This window comes from Carlito syrichta, unplaced genomic scaffold (genome assembly GCF_000164805.1).
Source record: "Carlito syrichta isolate Samal-C Ts95f unplaced genomic scaffold, Tarsius_syrichta-2.0.1 Scaffold305073, whole genome shotgun sequence".
Classification (NCBI taxonomy): Eukaryota; Metazoa; Chordata; class Mammalia; order Primates; family Tarsiidae; genus Carlito; species Carlito syrichta.
In genome coordinates this window covers 401,522-426,594 of record NW_007249169.1, presented here as the reverse complement: position 1 = coordinate 426,594, position 25,073 = coordinate 401,522, and the positions used below count along the sequence as shown (strand labels likewise).

Here is a 25,073-nt window from a genome sequence, read left to right as displayed (position 1 = left end):
AATTGCTCATTCCTGTTCTTTGTGTCCCTTCTTCCCAAATCATGCTGGGATGTCAGAAAACTACTTGACAGTACTGTAATGATGACAGCAACCAATACTGCATGTCTGTGTGCAGACACTGTGGCAAAACCTTGACTTCATCTCTAATTCTGCTGAGAACTGCAAAACTGGGGCAATTTTCTTGTTCTGCAGACCAAAAAAATCACAGCTCAAAGAGCAGCAAAGCCAGAAAATGTTTGCCCATCTCCCAACTGCTGAGTCACATAGCCCATGATTCAGGGCCAAGCTGTCTGACCCTTCCTCCGTTTCTCCTATGTCTCAGTCTGTGAATAACTGTTCTTATGTGCCTGGTACATAAGGACAATAAGAATAACCGCAGACCACAACAACTAACATTTACTGAACACTTACAGCGTGCCAAGATTATACCAGAGTTATCTGTACGCTCAGGCTGGGAGCCCTGAGACGCACAGGCAGGGACTTGAGTGCAAATAACTTATGTGGGAGGCAGCCCAGGAAGCACTGGCAGGGGCATAGGGATGTGAGATGGGGACAGGACGACCGACCAATTGGCCTGGATTATTCTGGACGGAGGGATTTTCTGGGATATGGGTCTTCAGGGATAGTTCTGGGTAAACTAAGATGAATTGGTCACCTAAGAAAGGGAAGGTAGTATGGGTTGATTTGTATCCTCTCAAAATATCTGTGGAAGTCCTAACCCCTGTACCTGTGAATGTGACTGGATTTGGAAATGGAGTCTTTGCTGATGTAATCAAAGAAACACAGAGAAACACATACGGGGAGCAGCTGGTAAGGATAAATATTGAGGCCATGTAGCTTCAAGTCAGAGAAAACCACCAGAGCTAAAATAAAGGTATGGCAGAGACTCTTGTCTAAAGCATCTGAAAGGAGCCAACCTTCTCCACACCTTGATTTTGTACTTTTAGCCTCTAGGCTGTAAGAGAATACATCTCTGCTGTTTTAAGTCCTTAAGTCTGTGGTACTTTGCTACAGCAGCCCCAGGACACTACCACTTCCTCTGAGAATCTCTGAGGGACATGGGCTACGCATCACAGGTATCTCCCATGTACAGGAAGAGGGGTTTCCATCCTCCAACCCCCGTGTCCCTGCCGGTGGGCCACCCCAACACGTATGCCTGCTCCGGCTGCAGACTGAGCGCAAGCCCCTCCTCCCGCTCTCCTTCCCCTCCACTCCTCCTGCAGTGGGAGGCTGGGGGCTGGCAGCAGCCTTCCCAGAGCCAATGTGTGGAGAATGGTGACTGAGGGGGCATGAGCTCCTCCCCACAACCACAGAGATCTCCTTTCTCTGACGGAGATGAGAGGGTTAGGGTTTCCCTTTTTTCACATGAGGAAACTGAGGCTTGGAGAGGGCAACGAGTTAGCTCAGGACCTTCTGCTAACAAGGGGGGCACAACGCAAATGTGATTCATGCTGCCATCCATGACTCTGTTGACCCAGATATTTTATTCTGAGAAAGAAGTCAGGTTCCTTGAGGGTCTCTGCTTGAGGGCAGGATTACATTTGCCACTGACACATTTTGGAATAAGTGAAACTATCAAGATGTGTGAGTAGTTTCCCTTGATGCTTAATGGCTGTTATGGGCTGAACTGTGACCCTCCCCTCATTTTTATGTTGAGTCCTAACCCCCGCCACCTCAGAATATGACTATATACGAGACAGGACTTTTAAAGAGGTGATTGAGTTAAAATGAAGTCCTATGGATTAGCCCTAATCCAATTACTGGTGTTCTTATAAGGAGAAAAGATCAGGACACAGACATATATAAGAGACAAACCACATGAAGACTCAGAGGGAAAATAGCCATCTACAAGCCCAGGAGAGAGACATCAGAAGGAACCAACCCTGTCAACACCTTGATCTCAAACTTCTGCACTCTAGACTTGTGAAAAAAAATTTTCTGACTGATTCGGTGGCTCAGTCTGTAATCTCAGCATTTTTGGAGGCTGAGGCGGGTAGATTGCCTGAGCCCAAGGGTTCAAGACAAGCTTGGACAACTTGGTAAGACCTTGTCTCTACAATAAATCAAAAAATTAGCTGGGTATGGTAGCATGCACCTGCAATTCCAGCTGCTTGAAAGGCTGAGGTAGAAGGATCGCTGGAGCCCAGCCGGTCACCACTGGGGTGGCTGTGAGCATATGTGTCACTACACTCCAGCCTGGGCAATGGAGTGAGACTCCAACTCAAACAAAATTAAATTTTCTGTTGTTTAAGACCCCCAATCTGTGGTACTTTGTCATGACAGCCCTAGTAAACTAACACAGTAGCTCTTGATTATGACTGAGATGCTTTTAAAGGGACTGTAGATAGAAATGGTTTGTTTATGGTGTCTACAGCAGCTAGAAGTTGCTCCCATGGATGGGTCTGGGTGGGGTGGGGGTGGGGGATGTGACTCAGAGCTGGTTAGTTTCTCTAACGCATTGATCAATGCCAGCAGCAGCCTTCTGAGCCCAGCTCTGACTTGGCAAACTTCTCTCCAGGAGGAAATTGGCCATCACTGCCTTCCCTGGCACGGGTGAAGTGGCTGCATTTCACAAAGTGCCACATCCAGACACCTGCCCAGTGTCTCCATCACTGTTCAGCAAGGCCATTCTGCTCTGATGAAGCATCGTTAACAGTCACACCTGCAAGGTTTCCTGACAGGTCCCTGAAAACTCCGAAGAGGGACCTTCTTGCAATTGTAGAAGTCAAACGTGACTTATATTCATCTTTTGTCATTGACATATATTGAGCTTTACAATTCTAATAGTTTTTTTCTTTATTGAACATGCATACTTTTTTTTTTTGAGTTGGAGTCTCACTCTGTCACTCAGACTGGAATGCAATGGCCACTCCCAGCCACCACAGCCTCGACCTGCTGGTCTCCTGCTATCCTTCCGCCTCAGCCTTCCGAGTAGCCGGAATTACAGGCATGCGCTACCACGCCCGGTTGATTTTTTGATTTATTGTAGAGATGAGGTCTCACCAAGTTGCCCAGGTGGGTCTCGAACCCATGGGCTCAGGCAATCCACTCACCTCAGCCTCCCAAGGCGCAGGATTACAGGCTGAGCCACCGAGCCCAGTTTGAACATGCATACTTTTTTTGCACCTTCCATATAATGCCAGGCGGGAAAAGCAAAACCAAAGGAAAAAATTGATTCTGGGTTTTGTAAATACAAAAAAAATCATGATGTTTGGGAAGTGGGGTGATCTTGAAAGCCACTACATCTGTTGGAGTGATAAAGGCCCTACCCCCAGTGCTGGCAGGCATGGAGTATTGCTGGCATACAGCAAGTGCTCAATGGACACTAAATTAAAGTGGTAAGTCAGTGCTGTTGACTCCTAAACTGTGGCAGGAAAGGAGAGGGCGTTTTTGGTCTGGAGGTCGAGTGAGGTCTCACACACTCCCTCCAAGTGACTCAGAAGGTAGTGGTCTCCTTTCGTGAAGCTTAATGGTGGCCATGTGGAGGCTCTGGGATTTCATTTCTCTGCATAATTTGTAAAAGTGGTGTGGAGATCAGTGCTGACAGAGAAGCAACTTGAAGTGAATTTTTACCATAATAATGAGTATTTGACTGACTCCTGGCTGCTGACTTTGAGCCAAACTGGGAAAAGACAACTCGTTATGTTCTGACTGCAGCAGGTGAAGGTGCCTCAGGATGAGAGTAAATGAGTGTGGAGCCTTCTCCACGTCCACAACCCAGGGAGCCTCACACTCCCCAGTGACTATGTCTCGGAGACAGGGTAGCTGTTGCTGAAATGTAGTCAACGATGCCTTGGAAGTTACGTGGTGTGTCAACCTTCTAACTTGGATTGAGGAGGCTGTGATGAGTGGTCAAAGAAGAGTACCGATGCGGAAGAGGAGACGGAGCAGAAGAACTGGGTTTGATGCTGACTGCAGGCCCTGGGCTAACCATGTCTACTCCCTGAGCCTCAACTTCCTCATCTATAAAATGGCAAGGATGAGGAACTCCAGCTCAGGGTTGAGCAAGAGTGACATGAACACAGAAAGTCAAAAACACAGGTGACCTGGCACAGAGTGACTGCTCTGTAACTGTGAATGCAGGAGTAGCCATCACACAGTCTTGCAGCTGGGGTGGCTGGGCTTGGTATGCCAGGGATCCTGACCTTTGGCTCACTCAAGCTGGCAATAGAATCTCTGGGATGTGCCGGGCTTGGCATGAATGAATTGGCAGGCAGACAACCTAGTTTCCTGGACAGCTGGTGAGAAATAGCACCTGAGGATGAATGGTGATTTTTTTTCTCAGAGGTGTCTGACTGGATTCTCACCTTCTCCAGGTGATATCACCAGGCATCGTGGGCAGCAGGGAGCCCTGCTGGGCATTCGAGCAGGGAAGATTCACCCTCTTCCTGTATGCTTCTGGACCCATCATTCTGTGAAGAACCCTTGCAAAGCCTCTGTCTTTTGTTTTCTTGCCGCCAGATAACTCTGATGTCATTTTCTATCTCTCATCTTCCCTGCTCATTCTGTTCTAGCCATACTGGTCTCTGTGCTGTTCCTTACCCAGCCCAATCATTGTTCTGTCTCAGGTCCCTTGTATTTGCTGTTTCTCTAGCCCAGACTTCTCCATTCCCAGACAGCTATGCTCCCTCGGTTCACAAAAATCTCTGTTCAACTGTCATCCCCTTTCAGAGCCCTTCCTGTACTGCTCCATCTAAAACAGCACTTCTGCCTCTATTGCTTCCCTGTCCAGTTCCAGGACCACAAAATTCAAGTTTGTTCCCTTTCCATCCTCATTACCTAGAGCAGTGCCTGGTGTACAAGAGGGGCTCAGCAAGTACAAGTTGGATTAATGAGTAAGTGAATGAATAGATTCTTTACCTACACAAAAAGAATTTGTATCTGATTCCTGAGTATGTGGGCATTTTGCCACCAACCACTATCACTCTTGGGACAACGACCCCATTAGTTATGGATATGATGAGGACAATAAGAATGTTAAATGTGTGGGAGGTTGCACTGAAACTATTCGATGGAATTTTGCCTAACCTAGTGATGAGCACATTGCAAAAATGATAAGTAGGTTGTAGAACTGAGACTCTAACCTAGGATTCCTTGCATACTCTAACAAATGGGTAGCTGACTCCCTCTGAGGCAGCCCATAGTGTGTAGGAAGGCACAGGAGGGTCAGAAGGCACAGGAGGGAGAACAAGGATGAAGGACTTGGGCCAAAGTAGTTTTTTCCTCCATAGGACAATAACATGAGGTTCCACTTGAGAGAGATCCACCATTGCTCTATGAATCACCCTTCTGCAAGCTGAAGAATCAAAGGGTTTCCCATGGGCAAGAGAGGTCTTGTTGGTCAAAGCCGGCCATACCTGAATGAACGGGAAGAGGAGCCCCACAGCAAAGTTGGAGAGCCAGTTGACTATGCCTGCGATGATGAAGGCAGCTGGCCGCTGAGACTGCTGGAAGAACTCGCCAGTCAAGACGAACGGGATGCCACCTGTGGTATGAGAGCCAGGACACAGAATCAACCACCCCGAGAAGGTCATGCCTCCAACATCCATTTCCATCCGCCGCACTTTGGACCACCATGTGGCAGGTGATGCTCTCTTGGCAGGAGCTGGCTCTGCTTGTTTGAGTGACAGCTTTAGGAGTAGGTGCTGAGGTTAGACTGTCAGTCCTAAATATATAAAAAACACTTCTCTCATCTGGTCCAGCCAAATTAGAGATTCATCAAACTCTTGGCTCTCCAAATGCCCTCTGAATCAAGCTCTGACCCATCACAAATTGAGTACTAAATGTATCAATTTAATATGCAAGGCAACTGACCTTTTACTGAATATATTATGTTAAGAATGTTTACAATATAATCTTCAGAATAAGTGAGTCAGGAAGGTATTGGCTACAATATCCCTGGGGTTTGAGAAAACTGAAGCCCAGAGAGGTTATTGGACTTGACCATGGTTACCCAGCTCTTGAGTAGAAGTGTCAGAACTCAGGCTTCAGAATCTGGCCTCCAAATCTCAGGGTTTTTAAAATTTCTTTATTTTAAAATTGTGAGGGTACAAGTCAAGGTTAGGCACATAAGTGGTCTACATACAGGTGAAGTTTGGGCCTCCAATTGGGCCTCCCTTCACCTGGTTTGGGATCAGATACCCTTATTGCAAATCTCAGAGTTTTTTCTGTACCCTTACTACCTTTTGTTCTTCCTAACTCCCCTTGGTTGGATTTATAGGGGGCTCCATTTCCTGAGTCACTGTTGTAGCTCAGTGTTACTTGGTGGAGACACCATTGACTCTGGGTGGGCTTCTTTTGAGACTGTCCTGTGCAACTGCAGGATGTTTATTGCCCTTCCACTTCTATACCAGGAGGGCCCCTAATCACCATGACAACCCACACATTTCCAAATGCATGCCTGACTGTGCATCCCTGAGATCTGCACCCTCCATTTCCCCTGTGTTCTACTCAGTGAGAATAAAGATTGTGCCCTGTGCCCAGACCCAGACCTGAAGCTCAGTATGACTTCTGGGGTTCTGTTTGCACCCCTCATCTCCAATCGGAGTCACCACTCTGCCAATCAGATCTGCATCTTGGTGTTCACTGACAGTGGAAAAGAAATGTCACAGAGATATTTACCAAACTCTAGGGAGACACTGAACACAATTTGGAAATCACCAGGCTGGAGTCATTCATTCACCAACAATATTGACTGGGCTGGGGCTGATACGGTAGTGGGGGTTGGGAGAATCATGTCCCCGTTTTCATGGGATGCCCTCATCTGGCAGGTGAGGTGACTTGTTAATAAAAAGGAAGCGAGTGAATGAATGAATAAGTACAAAATGCGATAAGCACTCAACAGGAGAGTCACAGGATAATGGGGAGTCTATTTTAGCAGTGGTTGGGGAAGAGTTTTGGGGAGGTGATGGTGGAGAAGGAGGCGATGCAGCTCTTGAAGAGCTGGGGAAGGTCATGCCAGGCGGGGGGAAGAGCAGGCAGAGGTCAAATAATCAGGGCTGGGACAACAACAGGGGCCAATCTGCCCGGATGCCTCAAGGAAGTAGAGGGGAATGGGGTGAGGTGGCAAAGGTGAACAAGGCCAATGGGACAGCCCCCTGCAGATCAGGAAGAAGGGCTTGCGATGGAAGAAAACCACTGACGGCTTCTATGCAGGGGTTAGGCGATCAATTTGCATTTAATAGAGGCCACTGGTGCTTGGAGAAAGGAAGGGCTGGAGGTGTGTGAGTGGATGCAGTCTGTCTAACTAGTCCAGGGAGGAGGTGGTCATGTAGAAGGGTCGTGTAGAAGGGTTCAGATCATGGCGTGGGAATGGAAGAAGGAGACAAATTCGGAGACAATTCCTCCATGGAGGCAAAGCTTATTAGGTGAGCTTTGTCCACACCTGCAATCACTCATCATCAAGTTGACCCAACCAAGCCATGAACCAGGACTCAAGCCTGTCTCTCTTGGGAGCTTTCACTGTTATCACCCCACTATGCTGCCAGCAAGACTTGGACTCACAATGGACCACCCATCCCCTCACCTCCCACTAGGCTGTGAGCCCCCAGAAAAGGCATCCTATTTGTCTGGCATCTTTGACAGAGTAGATCCTCCTTCAATAATTACTTACATGGATTAAATGCTTGAGAGTTGATTTTGATAAGATTTGATATGCTGTTTACTACAAAGAAAGACTCTATATATCTTAAAGGTATCCAGCAAAATGTGTGAGAACAGTGGTTACACATTGAAATGGAATTAAACTAGCCTCGGGTCTGTAGAGTGCAGAATATTTTGTCAGAAAGTGTTTGTGTCGCATGTCCAGTTGGTCCTGCAGCTAACACTGCTGGGAACCTTGTAACATGTCCTAGGGGGTCAGCTCACAGCTACTCTGAAGCCTGAATAGGGCTGACAGCTGGTGTTTCACTTTCTCTGACTTCCCTAGGTGAGTTTTTTAATCCCTGTGGATAACTCAGTTATGACTTCTGTTGCTGGCATATCAGAATGTGGTACATCAACCTACAATGTACATTGACAAGTTGCCTCCCTGCACAACTCTTTGTTTCTTCAGACTTATTTATTATTTATTAGTTATGGCCACTGCTCATAGCACAGTGCTGAAGACATACTATGTGCTCTGTACACGTTTATAGGAACAATGAAACAACAAATGATTAAGACATTCTGAGGTTCACGGTTTAGCTATATAGCAGGTCTCCTCTCTGTCCATCACAAGTCCTTCAGGCCAACCCCTGAGGTCAAAAGAAGGCAACCAAAAGAATCCTGAACCGTTCCACTGTGTCAATAGGGTTTCATCTCCGTGATCTCTCTTGATCTTCACAATCTGAAAAGGTAGGGGGAAAGCACCATAGGCTAGAGCTCAGGCTCTTGTGTCAGTAAGAACAGATTTGTGTCCTGGCTCCACCAGGTCTTTCTAGAATTGAGTTCTCCCATCTGCAAAGTGGTGATGTTCATTACAGGGTGTGTGAGACCTTGGGCACCCTGGTTAATCCTTCTGCATCAAGCTTCCTCCTCTGTAAAGCAGGGACAATGGAACTGATTTCATAGGATTGTTGTGAGGTTAAAGGAAATAATGCAGATAACACATATTAAATAGTGTCTGATGTGTCAAGAACACTCAATCGTTTTTAACTACTAGTATTACTCTCCTGAAGAAGTGTGCCCCAGGGTAACCCTGTGATCTGGGTTAACTTCCTGGCTCACTGAAGCTTTTAAACATGATCCACTCTGGTAACTAATGATCTTTCCCCAGTGGGTTGCTTGCCAGTCAATTTGCTTTTGCAGATAAGAGCTGCCCCAATACCATGTAGTTGCCGTTGCCTTACTAGCACATACACTAGAAGAAAGGAAACTCGATCCCAATCCAGGCATTTGAAGCGCAGAATCCTAGGGTATTATCTAGGACTCCGGGTAAAATAAAAACTCTTATTTTAAGAGAAATGAAGTACACAGAGGGAAATTTATTGGCTCAAGGTCATAAAAGTTTTTGGAAGAGCCAGATTTAGGAAAAGCGGTACTTCAGACTCCTGTCTTTATAGAATATAAAGAGGTAATACAGGTTGAGGTATAGGTCCCTCACCCTGAACTTATTTTATCCTTCTCTCTCCCCCTCTCCATATCTCCCCCCTCCCTCTCATTTGCCAGAAGAATAGCAATGTGTGCTGATTAATCAAGTGTTCTGATTAGCTTTTAAAAATGCTAATTAATTTTAAAAATTCTGTGCATATCCTGAAAACATGCTTATAATTTTGAGAATGTATCTGCAAAGTTAACAATGTATCTACCTTGCTAATAATGCCATTATTTTTTCTCTGTGCCTCAGTGCTCCATACAGCTCCTGTCTACCAAACAAGCTGTCTTACGCGAACAGCGACCCCTCATGTATATTGTGATGAATTAGATAAAATCAGGCCTCTTACATTTTCTCCTCCAGGAGATGAAATGGACTAAACATTCCCATCTCTCTACCTACTGCCTATGTGACCACAAATACCTATGATTCTCAATTTTCTCTTCTGCAAAATAAAGATGACAATAGTTCCCAACTTCTTAGCTCTGTTTTGAGCATTAAATGAGAGTGCTTAGCTATGTGCATTGCAAACATTTCTCACGTCCAGTGGATTGCCTCTTTACTCTCTTGATGGTTTCTTTTGCTCCACAAAAGCTTTATAATCTGACGACTTCCCACTTGTCTATCTTAGCTTTTATGGCATTAGCTTTTCGGGACTCGGTGAAAAATTTGTTGCCTACTCCAATGTGCATGAGTGTTTTCCATATTTTCTTCTAGGGTTCTTTTAGTTTGAGATTTTAAGTCTTTGGGTCATTTCAAGTTGATTTTCATATATGGTGGTAGGTAGGGGACATACAAGCAGCCAACAGACACACGAAAAAATGCCCAGTTTCACTAATCATCAGAGAAATGAAAATCAAAACTACAGTGTGATATTACCCATTTCCGGTAAGGGTGGCTATCATTACTAAATCAAAAAAACAGATGCTGCCACGGACACAGAGAAAAGGAATGCTTTTACACTGTTGGTGGGAGTGCAAGCTAGTTCAACCTTTATGGAAAACAGTGTGGAAATTTCTAGAAGAACTAGAAATTGACCATCCACATGAAGCAATCCCTCTCCTGGGAATGTACCTGGAGGAAGACAAGTCATTCTACAAAAAAAGAAACCTGCAAATGCATGTTTTTTGCTGCACTATTCACAGTAGGAAAAACACGGAACCAACCCTACTGCTCGTTGAAAGTAGACTGGATGCCAGGCTCGGTGGCTCAGCCTGTAATCCCAGCGCTTTGGGAGGCCGAGGTGAGTGGAATGCCTGAGCCCGCGGGTTCGAGCCCCGCCTGGGCAACTTGGAGAGACCTCATCTCTACAATAAATAAAAAAAATCAGCCGGGTGTGGTAGCGCGTGCCTGTAATTCCGGCTACTTGGAAGGCTGAGACGAAGGATCGCTGGAGCCCAGCAGGTCGAGGCTGCGGTGGCCGGGAGCGGCCACTGCACTCCAGTCTGGGTGACAGAGTGAGACTCCAACACAAAAAAAGAACAAAATCATGGACTTAGCAGCAAATTGGGTGGAGCTGGAGACCATCAATCTAAGTGACTATAACAGAAACAAAGAACTGAATACCACATGTTCTCACTTATAAGTGAGACCTGATCATTAATCACATTAGCACAAGGGAGGGATCAGCAGTCCCTGGACACCACTAGGGGAGGGAGGGAGGAGGGAGGAGTGTGGGGGAGACATGACAACACAAAGGTACTTGGGTCGTTACCCATATTCTTATAATTTTAAAAAGAAAATTCTCCATAGATATTTTGTTTATGTAAATAGACTTACTCTTGTTTGCCTGTTCATTCCCTATTTCCATCCAACATTTACATGCCAATTCCTGTGCAGAATCTACCAGTTCATTTGATGACTGTTTTAAGAGGCAGGCATTCTCATCCCCATTTGACTGATGAGGAAACAGAGGCACAGAGCAGAGAGGGCCCTGCTCAAGATGGCACAAATAGTAAATGACAGACTTGGCTTCTAAACCAAGAGCTCTAGATTTGGATAAGAGACTCTTCCGCTGCCTTTTCTCTGGGAGAGACATTTGAGAAGGAGAAAATGCACAGATCCCCCAACAGGTTGGTTTTACAACAACAGCCAAGATATATCAGCAACCAGAAAGCATGCCCTGCAGCCTGTTGGAAGGGATGGTACCAGAATGCACTCAAGAAACTCCTCACCCCAGGAATGTTTGTGCAGGTAAGTCTGTCTTCTCATCTCCAAGAGGAGCTTGGACACCCACCTCCTTGGGTGTACTTCCTAGGTAGGAAAGCAGGGGAGCTGCTAAGTGAGAGGTACAGAGATGTGTTGGATACACCCCAGGCATAGATCTGTCTTAACTGTCAGTGGGCAACTCTGGCTCTGCTGGGAGGCTTTGTTCCTTCTCTAAATTTCAGTGCCCCATTTATAATCTGGGCACTTAATGAGCTATTGGTAAAGTAACATCTTGGTAGCACTTACCTGGCACATGGTAAATTATTACCATGCGGAGGTGGCCAGGTTAGCGGCCAAGAGCACTGGCTTTGGAGTCAGATAAACCTGGTTTAAATTCCCACCTCTCCACTTCTAAACCGTATGATCACAGGTAAGCCATATCTCCAGCTCTCAAATTTCTTGTCTAAAATGAAAAACTTAGCTCTGTTTTGGGAATTAAATGAGACCTTGCTTGGTAATGTGGTTAACATATAGCAAAGACTCAATAAAGATAAACAATTATAGCTATTCTTCTTTTTATCATTTTCCTATTTAATAAATATTTGCAGAGTATGGACTACCAAAATGAAACAGGGACCCTTCTTACGGGCCTTCCAGGAACCCCACCTCCTGCCCCAAGCACGGACATAGAGGTAACTCTTGGGTTCCTCCAAGGGAAGTTCCAGGTACCTAACTAGCCTTGCCAAGTACGAGGGGACACCATCAAAACTGGAATTTATTCATTAAAAATATGTATTTATTCTTACATGTTGAAACTTCAGTCACCCTTCAAAGTCTCTTCATCTGATTCAATACACCTATCAAGATGCTTTTCCCACTGCTCAAAACATTTTGATGTCTTTTAGTGTTTTGGTCACTAAAAGGAGGTCATGTCCATGAGTCAGGGATAGCATTCCCATCTGCTGATCCCAAATTTTTAGACAAAGCTTTTCCTTCTCAACCAGTTGCATATCAGAAAATCTTTGAACCCATCCATGACCTGTGGTCCCTAGCTTTGAGATGTCCTACCTTTTAGGTCAAACCAATATATAGCCTCCCTGTACTGATTTATGACTCTGTAGCTCCACCTTTAAAATCCCTTAAATGAGGCTGGGCACAGTGACTCAAGTTTGTAATCCCTGCCCTTTGGGAGACTGAAGTGAGAGGACTGCCTGAGCACAGGGGTTCAAGACCAGCCTGGGTAACTTGGTGAGACCTCGTCTCTACAATAAATCAAAAAATTAGCTGGGTGTGGTGCACACCTATAGTTCCAGCTATTTTGAAGGCTGAAGTGGAAGGATCACCTGAGCAGAGCGGGTCGAGGCTGTGGTGGCCGTGATCATGGCACTGCACACCAGCCTGGGAGACAGAGCAGGACTCTGACTTTTTTAAAAAAAACCCTTCAATGTAAGCCATTTAGGAGTTCAGATCTTAGGCATAAATTACCCATTTTCCCCTGCGAGGTAACCTACAATAAATGTCACTTTCTCTCGCTGCAATCTCAATGCCAGTGTTTGGCTTTGCCATGTCAGGCAGATGGATCCAAGTTTTTTTTTTTTGGCAATACTATGTGCCTGGCACTGTGCCAGGGCATCAGTGTTGAGTGAGAAGCACATTCCACTCTGTCTTCAAGGAGGCTTCAGTGTCTGGGGAATCCACTTAGTTAAGAAAGCCAGCCCTGATCTCAAGATTAGCATTCTCCTGGACCACACTTCTGGGCAATAACAATAAAAATAATTATGATTTATCAAACAGTATCTATGTATTCTTGAGAAATGTTCCCTATAGGAAGCTTCAATTATTTTAGAAACAGCAATAATATGGCATCAGACATTGTTGATCTTGTAGAAGGAGGATCAAATAATCAGGAGTCATTGGTCTGAACCGAAAGAGGAAGGGAGGTTTCTTCCTGCTGTATCCTGAGAGGCAGCAAAAGTCAGTCAGAAAGTACCTTTGAGATCATCTAGCCCAGCTTCATCTCCATCTTCCAGGTGGAGACTGAAGCCAGAGTGATAGAGTGGAACTCCCAGTGTTTCAGAGGACTAGGGACCAGAACTTCCAAACTAGCTTGTCTGCTCTATTCAATGCCGCCCCCCTATCCCAGAACTCCTGATCCCTGCCCGTGTTCAGATGGTTTCCACAGCTGGAAACGCCCCTCAGCTTCTGGAGAACATCAGGGCACCCAAGCACATGGGGAATTTACTTAGTACAGGCTTGGCTCACAGTAGGCGAGAAATAAGCGATGATATCTTTCTCCTATTCTTCAGGTCCCAGCTACAGCCAGGCAGGGAACCAGCAAAGGTGTCTGTGCAAGCATGTGGTCTCACCTTCGGGGGACATGTTTCCTAAAGAAATGGAAGGAGGAAAAATGAGGTGGGGGCAGTCTTTGCACTGCTACCATCTTATTCACTGCTGCAGCCTCCTGTTTCTCTCTTTCCATGGATTGCATCACCATCTTTTAACTTGTTTGCTATTTTGCTTATGTATTGTGTTCTTTGAGGTAGGCATTTTGTCTCTTGTTCTTTGAGGCAGGCATCTTTTTAATTGTGGATTTCCCCATAGCAAATAGAGGGTGCCCAATAGATGCTTGCTGAGTTAATGAATAAGAAATGAAGACAGCTAAGTGGATCCTTTAAGTGGAAATTCCTTGCATTGTCAAGGGAATGGGGAGATCATCAGGGTGCCAGTTTAGTGAAAACCCAGGCTGAGAACAGAGTTGGACAGCAGAGGTGTCATATAAAAGGGTCCCCAGGATGTCTAGGAGGCTATACTAGGAGTAGGAGTTTGTAGGCAGGAAAAGCAGCAGGTAGGTCTTCTGAAAGATTTTAGCAGGAGAGAGACACGATCAGATTTATGATGTGAAAAGTGACCCTGACGCGGAGGGGCGTATGGGTCAGGGGAGGTAGAAAACAGGGTTTGGGATTCTAGAAAAAAATTGGACAAATGTGAAAAAAAAACACTTCATATCTCTTAGCATCATTAACAGTCATGAACAGTCACACTCCTTGATTCTTACTTGAATTTGCATAGGATAGATCATGCAGCTTAGTTAAATTATTTCCTGAACTCTACTCCATTGAAATGTAAAGTGGTTCTCCCTCTTGACTAGCAATTAGTGTGTTTTGACACAGACTTTATTTCAGCAGCATTTCTTTAATCTGGGCTCTTTAGTTGAATTCTTAGGCTCGAATGTCACCATACTGGACTTTCAGCTTAGAGGATGTTTTTGAAGAGTCTCAGGGGCGAATGGGTGATGTAAGGCCAAACTGACTGCTAAATCTAGTTAAAAATAAGGCGCTTCCACATCCTAATGAGTGTAGACAGTTAATTAGCAGAAAAGAAAACACAAAGTCAATCAGAGGAAACCCACAGTGACCTATTCTGTTTCTTGTGGGGTTAAGATCTGTTTCTAAACTTAATGAAGAGTTTGCAACACACTCCTCCAAATGAATATCTGTCACTAGCATTCGGTATCCACCAGATCCCCATGGAAAGGTCTTTCAGACCTCCAGCATCTGTGAAAGATGGTCCCCACAGATCGCTCCTAATTCAATCATCTGCTGGCCTCCCACAGAAAAGGACATGCCCATTGCAACATCAGGTCTACAGTCTAAGTCTAGCTGCTACAACTAAAGTCTGTTCGGTTTCACACCGATAATGTCTGTTACAGGCTGATTTTTCCAGGTGCAGAAAAAAGACAAGGTGAGACTAGTGATTCCTCCATCTACCCAGAGATGTCTGCCTAATCAACTCTTCCTTTACTCCCTTTTTCTCTTCAAATGCTCAACTTATCTTCTGGGAAATGTAAATTTCCTGGGAACTGACTAAAATCTCACAGGAGCATACCTATTCACCTTATCTCCTATCTGCCTCTCTCCTTATGTGCCTTCCCTGCTTTGAGAAAATAAACACCAAACCTCCTGAAAATCTCTTCAAAAAACAGCATCTGTGTATGGCCTAAAGTTGGCTTAATAAACCTCAATGATTGAGATTTTGCCTCAGTCAAAGTGAATTTTGGTTGTCCTAACTCCTGACCACAGAGTTATGAGATTATCCTTTAGCTCACTAGCTCTCCAACTTTATCTCTTCATCTATTTCTTTTGTGAATGTGGGAGACCAGAATGCTCCCCCCCAATATGAAGGATGATTGAGCAGAAGACAGTTAAGAAGACACAAATCTCTTCCCTCTCTCCATCTGCCTAAAAGCAGGACACAGGTTTACGAAGACAAAGGTTACCTGCCCCTTCTCCCTTCTGCCAGGGAGGACAAAGGTTAAACACCTGAGGTGTTTTTCTTTTTATAGCCAGAAAATAATCTCTTTTATATCTCATGATCGTAAGACAGATACAACTGAAAACATAATCCTAAACTTGATCCTGCAAGTTGCAGAGTTACGTTGAATTCACAGCCTCACCAGATCTCTCAGGTGAAATTAAAGGCATGGATCTGGAAGGAATGGGACCCGGAGAATCATAAAGGGACATTTGGGTGGACTTAAACAAATGTAAGAACCCTGAACTGAGGAAGAACAGTGTGAGTATATTTAACCATTGAAGACAACTTTGGACTCTTATCAGTCTGGAGAGAGCACCAGAAAAATCTACATTAGCAAGCTTTATTAACTAGCCTTTTTTTTTTTGAGTTGGAGTCTCACTCTGTCACCCAGGCTGGAGTGGAATAGCATGCTCATGGCCACTGCAGCCTCGACCTGTTGGGCTCAGGTGATCCTTCCACCTCAGCTTTCCAAGTAGCTGGAATTACAGGCACACACCACTGTGACCGGCTAATTTTTTGATTTATTGTAGTTGCCCATGCTGATTTTGAACCCGTAGGCTTAGGCAATCCTCTCACCTCAGTCCCCCAAGGTGCCTGGTTTATGGGCATGAGCCACTGCACCTGGACTATTCGCCTTTAACCGGTCTATTTGCACATTCTTCCCATGGAGCCTCACAGGGCTGCTTCCTTCTTAGCATCCAAGTCTTACCTTCAGAGCCAACTCCTCACAGAGGCCCTTCCTGTCCACATCAGGAAAGCAGCCCTTTCCTCCCCTCACTCTAGCTCCTACCCTTCTTAGCACTTGTCACTAATCTTTAGGTATTGATTATTTTACTGGTAAGGGCTCTATAAATATGCATTTGTGGTGTCCCTGTGTCATTTTCTGGGATATCTCCAGTGCCTCTGGGACGTCAATATAAAAAGTGCTTGATAAATACTTGTACTCTACAAACACTTTCAACTATCAGCTTTGCTTTTCCAGCACACCCCCCATTATACTGGACGAGAAAGCACATTGAATGTATCCTTCTCAGCTTGACTTGCCATTATGAGTGTACCGTCCATCTTTTCATCAGAGTAGGAGCTTGGCAGGGACAGATAAATGTCTCTGACTTAATTTCTTCATCATCAACACAAAGTATAGCACCTGGCACATAGTATGTGTCCAACATCTTTTGTTGAATGAATTAATTTGAGACATAACTGAGAATAAGTAAAAGAGCAAAAATGACCGTGGGTGATCAATATAGATTTCAGGAAATCTTACACTAAAGCACATGCATTATTTTCTTCACTAAGACAAGTCTCCCTATAGGCTGCTTTAACACATAATTTTAAGGCTTTGTTTTAGTTGTTTTTATTTATTTACTAATTATTGTTGCTATGATTATTTTGAGTCTTGTTATACTGCTCAGGCTGGTTTCAAACTCCTGGTCTTAAGAGATCCCTCTGCCTCAGCCTCCCAAAGTATTGGAATTACAAATGTGAGCCACTGTGCCCTGCCTTTTTAAGGCATAATTCTTGGAAGCTTGATTTTAATTTAACTTGTATTTTGTTTAAATAAAGAAGTTGAGTGTACAAAGGGAACCACTTCAAGGGTGAAGGGGAACATATTCATGGACCAACCCTTTTGCTGACTGGGCCTGACAAATCAGACTTTATGGTGGGTGGGGGCTTTCCATTCGAGGGTGTATGGGTCAGTGCTAACCCACCATGGAACTTCTGCCTATTCCCAAGTCCAGGAAAGCCTCCACAACGTCTAGTTGATGTATTACTCTTTATGGAGGAACACCTACTCACTGTAAGTTTCCTCCAAAACGACCCTTGGTGCTGTTGCCAACATCACGGGCTGTGACGTCTGTAGCCACCTACACATTTCTTCAAAACATGTATACTCTTTCCCCAGATATAAGCCCTGGGACTAGAGGGCTGCGATGCTGATGCAACCTGTCTTTCAGCGGTCCCAAAACACACTTCTGTCTGTAAAGTCTCCCTAATAAAGCAACCTCTGCTGACAAACTGGATGTGTTCATTTCCTTCTTAGGTTTCTTGGTTCCTCTGGCATTTGGGGTTGCTTTGCATATATGGTCTTTTTACAAAATAGGCTGCTGCTGTCTTAGAAAGACAATCCCTGACACAATCAGTGTGATGCTCCCTCAGAACAAGCTCTCTTCTGGAAAGTTGGTTTCATTTAGCCAAGACTCTCACACAACTGTTAAGCAGAGTCCTGGACCTTAAGCTCAAGCCTACAAGGCTACAAAGCCCATAACTTCCCTATTATCTCAAGCTGCCCATCTGGGAAGCATAAAATAGAGAAAACACCATTTCATATTCCCATATTCTTCTTCCCCTCACTTACTTAGAGCATAAAGGGTGCTGTGGGTGACAGAGTAATAATCCCCTCCAGGAAGTCCGTGTCCTAATCCCTACACCCTGTGCATGGAGTTCCTCATATGGCAAAAAGGATTTTGCAGGTGTTATCAAGAATCTTATGATGGGGAGATGACACTGGCTATCCAGGTACCTTAGACACGGCACCCTGGAAAAGTCTTGGTTTGAAGCCAGGAAGAACATTTGAATACCAGCCACTTCTGCCTCTTCTGAGCTGGGAGCATAAACTCTTGAGTCATCCCCCCACTTTTTGAGTCACAACCCACAAGTGTGAGACTGACTTGCCACAAATTCCACAGCAACCAAATGTGGAGCTGGGTTGCCACAAGTCCTAAGCCGATGCACCTTCAAAACACTAGGTTTGGACAGTGGTCCTCAACCAGGAATACCTTTACACTTAAGGGAAATTTGGCAATGTCTGGGGACATTTGGGGTTGTTACAACTAAAAATGAGTGAGTGCTACTGGCCTCGAGGAAGTAGAAGCCAGGGATCCTGCTCAGCATCATACAATGCACAGGACTGCCCCCCTTCCCACCGGCCCCATGACAAAGATATTTCCTGGCTACAAATGCCAGTGGTGCTGAGGTTGAGAAGACCTGTCATAGTATTTTCTATGATAAGTTACACTGTGGCATCATTAAATTATCACATGTTTGTCATTATGGTGGGTGAAAAACAAATTTCTGTTAGACCATCTATTATTTCTTCCTTGAACTCTGAATTTATAATTTGTATTGCTATAAAATACACTTAAATCTGCCTTGGTCGGGCACAGTGGCTCATACTTGTAATCCTGGCACTTTGGGAGGCAGAGGTGGGAGGATTGCTTGAGTTCGAGACCAGTCTGGGAGACATAGCAACTTTTTTTTCCCAAAAAAAGCGGGATTTATTGCGAGGTCCCAGAGTGGGAGGTGGTCAGAAGGGTTGCCCACACAATAGCAACTATACAAAAAGAAAAGAAAAGAAAAAAATGCTCAGCATGGTGGCGCACATCTGTAGTCCCAGCTGCTGGGGAGATTCCGGTGGAAGGATCACCTGAGCCCAAGAGATCTAAGCTGTGGAGAGCCATTATTGTGCCTCTGCACTCCAGCCTGGGTGACAGAGTGATACTAAAAAAAGAATCTGCTTCAATAAAGGCAAGGAGGCAAGGAAGGAAATTAAAACTCACCAAGCACCTTTTGAGTGCTGGCTAGGTACAAATCCCTCAACAGTCTTCAAAGAACCCTTAATGCGTGGCAGCCCTCAAGGTGAAGGCTTAGGAAAGTGAAGTGACTTTTCAAGGTCACCACAAATAACCAGATGTATCTGACCCCAAACCCGTGTCTTTCCCTCGGTGCTGTGACAGGGCTGAGCTTTCTGCTCTTTCCAGAACACCAAGGAAGGGAGTGAGTTGGTGTTTTGTTTTATGTTTGACAGTCTTTGAAGATTTTCCATAGTTGGATTGATGAGACATACCCACAGCCCTATGGTAATGCTGGTTTTCCAGAATCTGGCCCTAGGGTCCATGCTTTATCATCTCAGTAAGCAGAGTGTTCCGAAGCATATGGCTCCCAGGCACAAAGATGTCACACAGAGAGATGAGGCGCAGCCACACACTTCACCTGGGATCCCCCTGCCTCCAGCTGCAGTTTCAAGCCCATTCAGAAGGCTGGGGAGGGACTTGGCCATGGGGAAGGGCCTCAATCCTTGCTCTGATACTAACTGTTGTATGTGGGACCCATTTCTTACTCCCCGAGCCCCAGCTACCTCATTTCATCCAACAGGAGGATGGATATGAAATTGGATGTTAATTACTATTGTGTTATTATCATGACTACTAGTGTTACTATTATCATTTTTGGAAGACCTGCTTCAGAGCAGCTCTCCTCTGTGAAAACATTCTAGAGCATGCTTTCTCCAATATGTAAATTCAGCCAAAGTGATTATCTGAAATAGAGATCAGATTAAAATCAGATTAAAGCAGTCCTCTGATTATAACCCTCCGATAGTTTTCCACTGTAATTGAAATCTGACAGCTAAGCTAACCACGCCTCATGGCCATGGGATTTTTCTCCTTCCTGCTCTCTGATTTGGTTTCCCTTCACTTCTATACTGTTTATTCCACTCCATCCACATGAGCCTCTAGAACTACACAGACTTCATGCTCAAGTCAGTGACACTCTCAGAACTGTAGAAGGAAGAGATGGCAGAGGCCTGGGGTGCCAAAATGGCAAGTCTGTGGTTATGGTAACAATGCTAATTGTCATCATCTATCTGTCCTAAGGCAGGCACTGTGAGGAAGGGGGTGGCTAGCATGGGTTGGACACACTCCACATGAGGCACATGGGATGCAGCAATTCGTTTCGTGTATGCTGTTTCATTTAATCCTCACAACACCCACAGCCCATTTCACATGTGGGTTAACTGACGGTAAGAATAGTCCCATGCCACTCTATCTGTTGCAGGAAGGATTCAAATTGACCTGGTTGGACTCAGAGTCATGATCTTTCCCCACTTTCAGTTACCTCTTTGGGAAAATCGTCTTTTGCTCTTTAAGAGTCAATTTCTGGAGCCAAAAATTCTCCTGAGTCCTGAACATACTACTCCCAATACAGAGACGCAAATGGAAATCCTTCAAGGACTTTTGCTCAGTATGAATTCTGCTTTCCCTTAGTTTGACAGAAAGACCATTGACAGTGGGTGAATGCAGTGGGCATGCTTCCATTTTAGCAGTTTATTTTTGACACCGCAGAAAAGTGAATCATTATCATCTAACTACATCTCATTTGGAAAAGTACCAGTTCAAGTGAGGTTGATGTCAATTTCCCCCAGCCTCTGCAGGAGTTTGGTAATTAAAGTTGTGAAAGAAGAAACTGGAAGTGATATTTCCCTCATGGCCTGTTTCCACCGCCTATCCCAACCTGCAGTGTCCGCATTCACATGGGTTTCTGAGTCAGCTGAGGCAACTGAAGCAGAATGCCTCACTTTCTCAAATGACTCTTGGTTCCTTGTTAAAAGAGACAATACGGGTAAAGTACTTAATACCATGCTTGGCCCATAACACGTGCTAAATAAATGGTACTGGCAACAATGATGATGAGGACGTTGATGGCGGTTTTGGTGAAAATGGTGATGGTGGTGATGGTGATGGTGATGGAGATGGAGATGGTAGTGATGATGATGGTGATGGTAATAATCAAGGCGATGGTGATGGTTTTGATGGTGATCAAGGTGATGATGATAGTGATGATGGGGGGGTAGTGATAAAATGGTCCCGTTTCAGTACTCTTCTGAGGTCTGTTAGTTACTCTGTTGAGTACTTAGAGTGGTATTTTGAGACTCTCTCAGAACCAGTACTTTGTGGAAGTGAGAATGAGGGCTATGGAATGACTCTTGGCTAATGGTACCTTCACTGAGCTCAGGGAAATAGGAGGAAGAGCAGATTTAGGGAGAAAAATGATGATTTCTGATTGGGCTCATTGAGTTTTTAAGAATTCACAGGAGTAGAATGTGATTTGCAGTCTCTTTTTAATGTCTCTCTGGGCCTGATAGTTTAAAATGATTCACATTCCTCAGCTAAAAGTTCTTTTCCGCCAGGCACAAGGCTCCACCTGTAATCTCAGTGCTTTGGGAGGCCAAGGCAGTAGGATCACTTGAGACTAGGAGTTCAGGACAAGCCTGGGCAACATAGTGAGACACACATCTCTGCAAAAGACGCACAAAATTAGCTGAGCATGGTGGCACATGCCTGTATGCCTGTAGTCCCAGCTACTCAGGAGGCTGAAGTGGGAGGATTGCCTGAGGCCAGGAGTTCAAATCTGCAGTAAACTATGATCGTGCCCGCTGTACTCCAGCCTTGGCAACAGAGCAAAAAAAAATAGAAATAAATCATTAAAATCAAACATTAAAATTACAATAAAAACCTCCAGAAAACTTGTTTTGGAATTTGCATACACACTGCCACGTGGAAGAGCAGGGAACAACCTCTTTGGTGAAGAAAAGCATTCCCCTTCATATTTCAGCAAATTTGACCCCAGAGGGAATCAGAGCCCATTATTCTGGGGGATGTTCCCGAGATACAGCTATTGTCCCTCAGGAGCCTCACCTCTGCTCAAAATGCGATGCAAACACCAGGAGGCCATGAGCAGACTTATCTCTGTTTCTTGTTTTTGTTTTTTTGAGTTGGGGTCTCTCTCTATCGCCCAGGCTGGAATGCAGTGGCATTATCATGTCTCACTACAGTCTGCACAGGTGATCCTTTAACCTCAGCCTCCCAAGTAGCTGGGACTACAGGCACTGCCACCATACCCAGCTGATTTTACTGTTGTTCTTGTTGCTGTAGAGACAAAGTCTTGCTACATTGCCTAGGCTGATCTCAAACTCCTGGGCTCAAGCAGTCCTCCTATGTAGGCCACCCAAAGTGCTGGGACTGAAAAGAACTTTCATCTGAGGCACGTGAATTGCTTTAAATTATCAGGCCCAGAAAGATATTAGAATGAGACTGCAAATCACATTCTACTCCCCGCTTTGAGCTATGTATTCATCTCTTGACACTATTTGCTATTATCGCATGTAGTTATAAAGAATGCAGTTCCGGATACAACAGCCCAAATCCTATCACTCATCAATATTATCTCTGTAAATCAAAGAGAATGCCTGACATACTGCTTTGTATCAGCCCACTCCCTGTCTCCCTTTTTTGGTTTTAAAAGTCCACTGGTCACTGATGATAATTGGAGTGTATATTCAGGGCAACTTGGATCTGTGCTCTCAGGTTGCAATCCTCAAAGTTGGCCAAATAAACTCTCTGCTTGTATTGATTTTGCCTCAGCTTCTTCCTTTTGATTGACAGTCCGAAATGCAATTGCAGCTCCTTATTAGAGAGTGACACAGGGAGTATTGGGACAGACACACAGAGGAAAAGGCTATGGGAAGGTAGAGGCAGAGAATGGAGCAATGTGGCCACAAGCCAAGGACACTGGGACCTGCCAGAAGACAGGAGAGAGTCATGGACAGATTCTCCCTGGCATAGTTTGGATGGCTGTCCCCTCTAAATCTCATGCTGAAATGTGAGCCCCAGATCTGGAGGCAGGACCTAAGGGAGGTAGCTGGATCATAGGGCAGGTCCTCTGAATGGCTTGGTGCTTCTCTCTCTATTAGTTTACACCAGAGCTGCTTGCTTAAAGAGTCCAGTGCCTCCTTCTCTCTTGCTTCTTTTCTTGCCATGTGACACTCCTGCTCCCTCTCCACCTTCCATAAGGAGTGGAAGCTTCCTGAGCCGCACTAGACCTGAGCAGATGATGGTGCCATGCAGAATCGGGAAATGAACCTCTTTTCTTATAAATTACCCAGCCTTAGGTATCTCTTTAAAGCAATGCCAAATGAACAGAAGCAACTCCCCCAGAGCCTCTGCAGCTTGGTCTTGCATTTCTGGTCTCCAGAACTGTGAGAGAAAACATTTCTGTCCTTTGATGCCACCAGTTTGCAGTCCTTTGTTAAAATGGCCACAGGGAACAAATACCGTCAGACAGACAAATGTGTTCTCAGCAGCCACAAAAAATAATCAAGCGACAAATTTCTCAGCTGGATTTCCAGAGATTGCTCAATTACAGTTAGAATGAAAATCACAAGAAGGACCTAGAAGCTGGGCAGTTGTCAATGATCTCTGAGACTACAGAACCAGTTTCTGAAAACGTCCCGATTTCTGTTGAAAATTCAGGCTTGCTGGACTCGGTGGCTCAGGCTGTAATCCCGCACCTTTGGGAGGCTGAGGTGAGTGGATTGCCTGAGCCCGCAGGTTCGAGACCTGCCTGGGCAGCGAGACCTCATCTCTACAATAAATCAAAAAATCAGCCGGGCGTGGTAGCGCGCACCTGTAATTCCGGCTACTCGGAAGGCTGAGGCGGAAGGATAGCCGGAACCCAGCAGGTCGAGGCTGTGGTGGCCGGGAGCAGCCACTAGTCTGGGCAACAGAGTGAGACTCCAACACAAAAAAAAAAAAAAGAAAGAAAATTCAGGCTTTGGCACTGAAACCATGAAGGGCTCAAATCTTTCTTAGAACAGCATTTGCTTGGGACTGCTTTAGAGAGGCGAACCTTTCTGGAGAGGCTTTGGCAAAAAATCATATGGAATACTGTCGTGTTTTCATATTCAAGTTTCAGGTGATAAACTTGCTAATTAGCTTTGCCTTAGGCTATAGGGAAAGTGATAAGTAGGAAAATCAAACTTTCGAATAATGCAAGGGTGAATGGTAGAAAAGATGAGACTTTGGATTTGGGCATATGTGGTTTCGAATCCTGGCTGCTACCCTAACTCATCATTAAATGTGGCTAAGGTAGGGCTTCTTGGAGACGAGATATCCTCATCATGGATAAGAGCGTCCCTTGGTGGGGATGTTGTGAGGGTTAGGCTGAGTGTGGCAAAGTACCAGCACTGAAGAGGTGCTCAACTTAAGGAATAATATTAATTTAAAAAGTTCCCTTATTCTTCTTGAATAAAAGTCCTCCTAGTCTTCTTGAATAAAAGTCCTCCTAGTCTTCTTGAAAGCACACTGTAACTTTGGTGAGCAGTTTGTCTTTCAGCCATGTTTGGTATTAAGTGTCAGATGATGAAAATCTCTCATTTCCAAAGTTCATTTGCCCTGCATCAAGAGCTGCCTGGGGGAAGGACATACTTTCCTGCCTATTTAGTGGTTGTAGAAATTTCCTAGGGCTACTGTCACAAATCACCACAAACTTGAGGGCTTAAGACAACAGAACACTGAAGTTAAGGTGTTGGCCATACCACATTCTTTCCCATGGCTCTAGGAGACAATCTGTGCCTTGTTTTTCTATCAACTTCTGAAGTTTCTTGGAATCCTTAGTGCTCCTTTGATTGTCAATGCATCACTCCAATCTGTGCCTCCACCTTCACATGGTCTTCTCCTCACTGTGTGTCTCTGAGTCCTCTCCTCATGTTATAAAGATAACAGTCACTGGATTTAGGGCCCACGCTTAATCCAGGATGGCTTCATCTTGAGATCCTTAACTAATTCCATTTGCAAAGGCCTATTATTTCTTTTTTTATTTTAACTTTTAATTTTTTAATTTTAAAGATGTGGGTTACAATTTAGGGTTAGGTATACAAATGTTCATTATGCAGGTACCCTTGTTGATGAGGTGTGCCCCT

The 25,073-nt window shown here is 44.9% G+C and overlaps 1 protein-coding gene across 1 annotated transcript in view; it reads right to left on the bottom strand.

Moving 5' to 3' along the window:
• SLC2A9 (solute carrier family 2 member 9) overlaps positions 1-25,073 on the bottom strand; it is a 197,243-nt gene that overhangs the window by 11,691 nt on the left and 160,479 nt on the right. Inside the window, exon 15 of the mRNA XM_008061091.2 lies at positions 5,358-5,485. Within this exon, the coding sequence (XP_008059282.2) occupies positions 5,358-5,485 (128 nt within the window). The remainder of the gene's footprint in view (positions 1-5,357; positions 5,486-25,073) is intronic.